General features: G+C 36.6%; 1 protein-coding gene across 1 annotated transcript in view; it reads right to left on the bottom strand.

The window, feature by feature from the left end:
- Nucleotides 1-811: 811 nt before the first annotated feature.
- LOC142351958 (uncharacterized) overlaps nucleotides 812-9,540 on the bottom strand; it is a 30,994-nt gene continuing 22,265 nt past the window's right edge. The window contains exons 4-5 of the mRNA XM_075404248.1: nucleotides 2,400-2,647; nucleotides 812-1,794 (exon numbers count right to left, since the gene is read on the bottom strand). Coding sequence (XP_075260363.1) covers nucleotides 994-1,794; nucleotides 2,400-2,647 — 1,049 coding nt within the window. The 3' untranslated portion in view covers nucleotides 812-993. The remainder of the gene's footprint in view (nucleotides 1,795-2,399; nucleotides 2,648-9,540) is intronic.

Raw genomic sequence — 9,540 nt, 5'->3', positions numbered from 1 at the left:
ACACAGGAAAGTTTTGTTTGAACTTCGACACTCAAGACCATCGTAAGAAGTACACTTGTTGATACATTTAAACAACTAGCAGTTTCAGAAATTGCTCCAAAACGGTTGAGTGTTTTATATCTTATTATATAGAAATTGAACAGATTTTTATTAATGAATTTCAAAAACTTTACCGAAAAGTTGGAAGCAAAAATTGTTTATTTTAATTCTTTCGAGCTGAAATTTTTAATTCTTTCGTCTTTAATTGCCAAAGTCATTTTCTCTTTTGTAATGGGCGATAAAATAATAGCGATAAAATCCGTTTTAGAGCAATCTAATTCTTGACTATTTATGAGTATGAATGTCATAAAACGGGTGATATATCAACAAAAATAAACAAAAAGTAGTGTTGTGTAGAACGGAGGTAGAATTTGAATAGAAAATTGGAATAAAAAATAAAAGTAAAGATAGATTGTCCAAAAACTGCACCAAAATACTGGAAGATAATAAGCATTTTACAACTCTTGTATTAGTTCAGTGTTAATTTATCTTAATGCTTACATTAATACTTTGCTAATTAACGGAAGACTTATTGGGTTACACAATGGAACTTTTTCCTTCTCCCACATCCCTGTGGAATACCCGTCAATTGATATAAATCCCCCTTTTTAGTTAAAGATTTCACATTATGGGTGATCTCGCCTCTAATAAACTTAAACAAACAATTGCATGCTATTCGAGAAACATGGAGGAGTTTGTTTACTGCAAAGTCATTTATTTCAGACAAACATTTCAAATTTACTTTTTTATGCTTTTCTTTTATTAAATATGTTTGATATACAATCCCTACGCAACTTATGCATAGTAATAACTTAAGAATCAATTAAGAATTCAAGTGTGTTTTTTAGTTTATAAAAATGCCGTTGCTTATCGATGATCAAAAAGATCTGTTCAGCGAGAGAAGAGGAAACAGTTCCAAAATATTAATCTAAGAGTTTAAGTTTAACTGGTTTATCAATGTGTTTGACTGATCTTTTTCTGCCAGTCGGCAAAGTTTAAAGGCTGTTGTTTTTGGTCATCGTCATCAATTTGTACATTATCGCTACTGCTTCCTTCGCTGCTTCCCCTTTCCCAATCGTTTTGAGAAACAACAGAGGAGGCGGTTGAGGTTTGAGGTGCTCGCATCCCATTGGTCAGATCCAAACCAGCTGTCGAGCTCTGATTGGCCAGCTGTGCAGCTAGGTTTTGGAGGTTGAGCGACGTCGCCATGTTAAGCTGTTGAGATGGGTCCAAAATGCCGGTTGGGTTTAAGGGTTCTTGTTTGAATTGGGCTCCTAGTTGCATCATCTGCTCGGCAAACAGACTAGATTGCATCAACATGTTAACTGAAGTTAGGGCTTGGAGAGCTTTAGCTGCCTCGCTTTGACCATTTAGAAGGTCTTTGGAGGTTAGGTTGTGATAAAATTGCCGAGCTGCTTTCAGGTCCAGGGATTCCTTTGAGTCAACGTCGCTGATTCCCGATGTCTGGTTGTAGAACCCAGAAGCTGCAGCTAAAGAACCCCAGTTTGTGTGAAGAGGGGAAAAGAATTTGTTCATGTTTGCTGCAGGGTTCCCGAGTAACGGATTCCCGGAGGGTTTATCGAAGCTGAGTGGAGGTTGGGAGGCAACTGGTGATTGAAGTCCAGGACCTGCAGCTACTGGCGATACGACTCCTGAATTGAGGGCACTTTTTGATGTGATCACACCTGGGTGCTGAGGGTGTGTACGATGATCCGGGTGGTTCGAAGCTCCCCCCATCGAGTGAGGCAAGGTCGGCTATAATGTAATTGATATTAGAATGACAACCAGAGATAGTTTTACTTCATTTTTGAGATACAAAACAAAAAATTGAGATCTGAATATGTTGATTATAGGAACTATATATTAATTATACTAAACTACACATATAGGTCTAATTAGAAAAACAGATTGCTATATATTATTAGGTTTTTACTACTTGGTATATCAATTATTATGCAATCTATTATACTTAGTCAAAAATTCCAATGTTCTCAAAAACTAAGTTCATTCGAAAAACTTCGAATTGCTTATTATCACACCACTGCACCAATTGGTCTTAATCTCTCAAATCTTTTATGACCTACTACCGCTTCTATCACAATTGCACCTCAAGGCTTCATTTCTCAAGCCAAGTTTATTTTGATCGAGCTTAGGTTTTTTCTATACAATATCAAGCTTCTCTTATCAACAATTTTCAACCTTCGAAAACTCGTTTTCTTTTACAAAAAAAAGACTATTTCTCACTGTGGAATAATACTTCATAAAACAAAATTAACCACCATTTAATCGAACTAAACGCACAAGGGAACAACGCGATCAAGGAAAAATCATTCCTTTTCAGATTACCCAAAAATACGTACCGCTTGAGTAGGCGGAGCCCCTCCTCCAGTATTCATCAATGGATCGTTTATTTCCATGTCGATTCCGTGGTTCAACTTGAGGTGTTTCTTCAGGTTCCATTTGGTGGTGAAACTTTGATCACAGTATGAACAAGAGAAACAGGGCCTGACAGCCGCGTGGGACATGAGGTGAGCTCTCGCATTCCGTTTGTACTTGATGATCTTCATACATTGAGGGCACATCCACGATCCCTTAGCCAGAATTTGCTCTAAACAAACAGCCATTCATCAAAAACCAACAAAAATGAACAAAAAACGCTTTAGATCAAATGATTCAAAATGAACAAGGAGCAATGGTAATGTACGTTTGCACATAAAATTTAATCCAGCCGAAAGCAAAATTTTTGATCAAAGTTTAAGAAGGTAAGAACTGTTTATCCCAAAATCATACGTATCCTGAGATATGTATTCAATCATAATATTTTTGCAAATATAATAGGCCAATCACAACACTATATCAAATTTTAAGGTCAGCTGGCAATGATAGTCGAACGTAACAAGAAAGCAGGAAACATTTCATGACACATCACGATGGTTTAATTTTGAACAAATTTTCAAAATCTCATCAGTTTGTTCAGCGTTTCAAGAATTCAACTTAAACATCAGAAAATGTATTTCAGCAATCTATGGAGCAAGATTGATCAGCATTTTTCCATTGCCATCTTATCTTTTACTTTATTAGTTAGCTTTTTCGATCGGGATAAAATTTGTTTAGCTAACAATTTCTTGTTTTTTTTTAAATTGATGGTGGCGGTGGCAGCCTTTATTGATGTTTATCTTCTTTGTTTGTTGTTTATTTGTTTGTTTCGTTTCTGCTTTCTGCTTCTGCTCTTTCTGTCTACCTTTGTCTTAATCTCAATCACTCTATGCTTCTTCATCAATTCAGCTGCATCGCTATTTTCCCTTTTCCCACAGAACAGGGAAAAAAGGAAGCAACCGCACAACCAAAATGAGTCAAGTCAGATATTAAAAAAGAAGTCAATCCTCAAAATTTAAAGCAACGTATAACCAGAAAGCAGTGAAGCATATAGGTACTAAAAATCTGCTGTTACCATATGTCATATTTAAACTAATCAACTGAAAGAGAAGTTATGAAACATTTGATTGATTAAGCTTTTCAAGACAAAATTTGGACTATTCTCCTTCACTATGTTGGGGGGTACACAAACGGCAAAAGATCCAAAGATCTGAAGTTTAAGACTTGGTCGTATAATCTCTAATGATCTGATATTTTTTCCTCATACGTTATGCGCCCAGAGTTCTAGCATAGAAACGAAAAAATCATGGGAAAAAGCAAACATTAGTTCAACTTTTTTCCAAATAAATTTAGAAAGAAAATGATTTGTTCATGATATTTTAAGGCTGCGCTGATTTCGCGAAACTGATAATTTTCATCACAAATTGTCGTTATAACACATAGTGTTTTAGCCAGCCACTTATCTATCTATTTCAGACTTGATTTTTATCAGATTTCAGACTCAAATGTCTGTCTTCCTAGTATTGACTCTTTTTGCTTTCTTTTCAAGATGGTTGTTTGTTTGCTTGTTTGTTGATGTTTATTGGTGTGTCTGGAGTGTTGTTGGTGCAGTGTAGTGTTCTGTTTGTTTGTTTATTTGTTTACTGCAGCAGTCAGCGGCTGGCTGTGTACGCTTTGTGAGTGTTTTGGTGGATTCTTCTTTTTATCTAACAAGCTGACAATAGGTGTGTGTGGTGTGTATGTGTGCGTGTGTATGTTGTCTGCTGGCTGGGAAGCAATTGACGTCTGCAGCTGGGAGCGTGAACAAAGACAGTTAGAAGAGAGGGATAGATGGATATGAGAGACGTCATTATTGGTTGTTAGACAGAAAGAGAGAGAGAGAGAGAGAGAGAGAGAGAGAGAGAGAGAGAGAGAATAGCATTTAGCATACATTACAGTTCAGTACACGGTCTCTCTAAATACAATCAATCTTTTGGGGTGGGGTTGAGGAGGCTGGAGGGGGCGAGAGTAGAAGGGTAAGCAGAAAAAAGAGGGGGGGGGGTGTGGGTTCGGTTACCGCTTTTCGAACTTGACAGTAATGGCGAAAATGTACGTTGAGCAAATAGGGCGTTTGAGCGCAGGCGAGAGGAGGAGCAGAGAGGTTGGGGGGGGGGGGGGGGTGGGATTTGTATCATATCATGTTTGAATGATATGATATGAACCAAGTTAACTATGCAGTTTTGGCGGCAGGGGTCACTCTAGCTGTATCTTGGTGGGAGAGGAGGGGGGGGGGGGGGGGGTGGAGATGTATGGAGTTATTATCATGCATACTTATTTGCTTCTTATTTGAACAATGACAAAAATGATGTTCCTATTCTCAAAATGCTATCTGCAATTGTAGTGATGATGGCACTGGAATTCTCTTTCTGCTGACTGCTGTTGTTGTCTTGTTATTATTATTATTTCAACTGATTATTGTTGTATTGTTTGTAGATGGTGTGGCGGTGGCTGTGGCTCATGGCGGTGTTGTTTGTTTGGTACATTCAGACATGGAAAAAGAGTGAACAAAAAGCCAGAAGAAGGCAAGAATGAATTGTGGAAAGATTGAAGGAAGGGAGTGAGTGAGTGAAAAAAGACAATGAATAGCTGGCTGGCTGGCTGGGAAAAGAAGGAAAGAGAAAGAGAGAAAGCAGAACAGCTGATAATGTCTGCTCCGTCTTTCCAAAAACAATGCCACTATCTTCAGCTGATTCTTGCCGTCTCTCTGCCCCTTTCACTGTTCGACACGCTTTCTAATCACAAAGAGCCATCAACGCTCTCTACACACGTACAACACATGGCAGTCCAAACCTCTTAAAAACCGGGAAAAGAAGGAAGAAAAATAGTCACTTATCGGAAGGTTTTAAGCGCTATGAGGGAATTTAACAACAGCTCAAACCATCAGAAAAACCTCCAAGACCCATTTGTACATAACTAACACTGACATTGAAATAATACCAGTTAATGATAAAAAGTGGAAAAAGCAAACGATTCATGAGTTGCAACTCCAAAAGCAGTGTTAATAACAAATTATATGGTATAATTCAATTGTGTTTACCAAACGACAATCACGTGATCGAAAAAGAAAACCAACGATACATCTCAAAAAGGGAGAAAAACCGAGCAAACAGAAAAAAATTAAAGCACGAAATTAAAAAAAACTGAAAAAAAAAGAAAAACATTGTTAATTCCTTTGAGTATGAACTATAAAATACAGAACATAGTTTAAAGGCAATGTAGTGTTAAGAAGTATAAATGAAACAAACGTCACATATTGTGAAAGTTTAAAATTGTATTAAATTTAGAATGTGCTAAAATATCGACGAAATAAGAGAGATGAATTATAATTGAGAAAAATTTTTTAAAATGCTAATTCTACAATTAACATTTTCGAGAAAAGAGAAATTTTTAAAAAATGCTAATCCTCCAATTAACATTTCATAGAAGACTAAAAGACGCCCCAAAACTAAATCAAATTAAGATTGAACATGAAAGATTTGAGATTAGAGTTCAATTCAGAAACCATTGGGTATTTTAGAAACTCATTCCAGAAATGATTTTTTATTGTAGTTTTGAGAGCCCGCTTTTTAGGGATATTCCGCCTCAAGGTGAGAGGCAAATCGTTATACCAGTCAATTGTTTTTTTGAAAAACAGTTTTGCATTATATTTGCTTTTTGGTTTGCTCCAAATGACAGCTTGTTTGTACGGTTATTCATTTTAGCACTTAGGGTGGCTAACTTGATTTCATCGAAAGCTGGTAGATCTGCTTTTAGAAGCTTTATAAAATATATAATAACCCGATACTTTATGAGGTATTCTACTGGTAAGATTTTGTGTTTGATCTTGAGATCAGTGGTCCTGTCAAATTTGGTTCTATTGAAACATGCCTTTATTCCCCAGTTCAATTGTTTATTTAGAGTAACTCGAAGTGATTTTTTAAGACCTGAGAACAGAACAATTGGGTAATTCAGACGACTTAAAACAAGAGCGTTCAGTAAAGCAGATCTAGTTTTTTCAGGAAATATATTTTTGATGGAGTAAATGACCTTTATGCCAACAGCCATTTTTCTTAGTACACTTTTTATTTCTTCATCGGAAGAAAGATTACAGTCAATATGAACTCCCAAGTATTTCACAACCTTTTTCTCGAGAACTGTACATCCGTTAACAACTATTTCTTCGATTTTGTTTCTTTTAGGGGCACCAAAAATAATGAATTCGGTTTTGCTTTCATTTACATTTAACTCATTTTTCCTGAAAAAGGAATGAGATTAGCAATACTTTTTTCAAGATGTAACTTTGATTCAGAAATTGTGTTTCCACTGCAAAAGATAAAAGTATCATCAGCGTACTGGATTATATTAGAATTCACATCAGTATCATCTTTCATATCATTTACATATATGTTGAAAAGCAGTGGGCCTAGTACAGTACCTTGTGGTACTCCACGGTTAAGTGCTATCCAATTTGATTCATACTTCAAGAATTTGACTTTTTGCACACGGTTTTCTAGATAAGATTTTAGAATTGTATTTGCTTGTGCACTAAAACCTAAAAGTTTAGTTTTGTGCAGAAAAGTAGGATGTGATATCGAATCAAAAGCTTTTGATAGGTCTAAAAAAGCTCCTGTGACGATGTTTTTTTCATTGAGATCATATCTGATTTTTTCAGTGCAATATAAAAGAAAATATGTAGTTGACACTTTTTTCTGTATCCAAACTGTGTTGTTGCAAGCAACTTATTCTTCTCTAAATAAGCTAATATTTGATCTCGAAGAAGGATTTCGAAAATTTCGATGGTACCTCGTGAACTGTTTAAATTAAACTGTAAAATTAAAAAGCTTTTTAACAATCTTCTGAAAATTGCAAAGTGTATATAACTGTTCTCAACACACCTTAACAAAGAATCCTTGCTTATTCATTAGGGGGCAACGTTTAATAGTTCTGCGCAAAACTAGCGATCGGATTATAAGTGCCTGATATTAAATAATTCTACCCTTAAGACCGTGCAATTCATAACAATGATGCTAAAATTGACACGGGTTCTATTTGATTTTTAAAAAACTAACTGAAAAATTGAATTGATGAGTTGTGGTGTGATAATTAGGAGGTAAAGAGTGTGATTCAAAAGCTGATGATTGATGGCTCAATGAACTGCCTCCACGAAACTGTTTGTGTGAGGATTAGCTTACACCTGACTACAGCTTCAGGTCGACCGTGGCCTGTTTAATTTTGGCTGCAATGATGGTACCACGTGAACGTTCAGCCGCAAAAAGATGGCTTTATTTACCCACAAATACATATGAAAACTAGAGAGCAATTGGAAAAAGAGCTGAGATAAGTTAGCTGTTGGCCTAATGTTGCTCCCCTGTGATCACGCAGAGACAAAAACTGTTTAAATTTTCTCAAAATGGTTGTTAGTTGGAACAATTTTAGTTTATTCGTGTTTGATGGCTGACTCTTTTGAAGTCTCTTAGTTTTTAAATTTGATATGGCAGTTTTGACTGTATTTTTGTTTAGATTTCTAAGCGTTTGTCGATCTTACAATGAACGTAAAATCTCAAGCAGACAATGTTCAGTATTTGTGTTTAATTGATCAGAGTTTGGATCAGAAATGGATTCTTTGAAATCAGGTCCGTCAATGGAGAGTTGGTAATTTCAGCAGAGATCAAATGTTCAAAAAAGTCCAGCAATAACTAGATGAAATATCTAATTTTTAGTTAAATTTAAGCACAAAAATAATACTTGATAACCCTTTATACTTGTGCTAACAATGTGCCCAAGGGATTCTGTTGGTGATATCAAAAATATTCACAATATAAATTAGATCACTTCGCATGATTTGTATATATCTTAGTGTGATAGCACGTAAAGTTTGTCCATTTTGAATTTACTTGTTTCAAAAAACTTATCTAGCCATGCTATGCTGCTGCTTTGAAAAGATGGCAAACTATCTCTTACTATAAAAAGTAGTAGTGGGAGGAGGAATCAAAATGGAAAAAGGAGGTTATGGTGATTGAAAAGCAGGCGGCAGACATCCAGCAACTAACAGCAGAGCAGCTGCACATCCCGGAACAGGAATTGACACTAATTGCAATTTGTTCCAGAGCCAACTTGGGGGTAATTGGGGGCTGGGGGCGGCTCTTCTCGCCACAAGGCAACCCTCTGGCTCCCTTTTCTCCCTTTCTCTCCCTAACCCTCTCCTGATTGCGATTGGAAGCCCAATCAGTCACAGCAGGTTGCTTGTCTCCTCTTTCAGGAGCAAACAAACAGGTGCAGACACTGGGAGAAAATCTGGGAAAAGTTGCTGTGGAAAGGAAGGGAGAGAGGAACCGGAAAAGGCTAATTTGGTCTCCCTCTTTATCACTTTTCTCTCCCCTCTTTGTTTATGTTTACTCTGTTTTCTGGGCAGGCTAATTAGGGCTTCATGGTCGGCTAGTTTTACTCAATTTTCATTTGTTAGATTTCTTGATCTGCCGATTGAACACTTTTAACATTTACTTTAACATAAAACAGACTCAAAATTTCAAATTGCCGACGGTTAAAACCGATACGCGCCAGTCCTCTTTGAAAAGTTTGCAAAAAGGGAAGAAATTGGGTAACTGTTTACACCAAATTTGCGTAAAACTAGAAAAACTAGAAAAGTTTGATTTCGCATTCAACATCAGCGCCCGACTAGCCATTTTGCGGCGCTTTCTGACAAAAGTGACAAGATGATAATGAGCCGGTGAAAAAAGTGAGCAAAAATAAATAGGCGTAGAAAAGCAAACATCACTTAAGCAGACACGAAAGTACTTCAAAGACTTATATACGCAGGGCTTGGAGACATATAAAAGAGTCTTAAGAATCAAAATAAAGCGAGAAAGATTTGAGATGAGAGATAGCAAAGAAAGATAGATAAAGATATTTTGGAAAACAAAAGAAAGCAAAATTTGGAGATAGTTTGAGGGGTGCATTTGTAATAATTAGTCTTCTGTTATCAGGCACAAAAGCAAACGAATGCCAGATCTTTTCAGGAAAACAATGGCAAAGACAAAGATGACACACTTAAGGAAAACTGTTCACATTCCGGTGATCTGGGAAGATATGGAATGGGGGAGGGGGGGG

The sequence above is a fragment of the Convolutriloba macropyga genome, chromosome 13 (genome assembly GCF_964194025.1).
Source record: "Convolutriloba macropyga chromosome 13, txConMacr16.3, whole genome shotgun sequence".
Lineage (NCBI taxonomy): Eukaryota > Metazoa > Xenacoelomorpha > Acoela > Convolutidae > Convolutriloba > Convolutriloba macropyga.
Note: the sequence above shows the minus strand (reverse complement) of the source record. Positions and strands in the feature narration are given on the sequence as shown.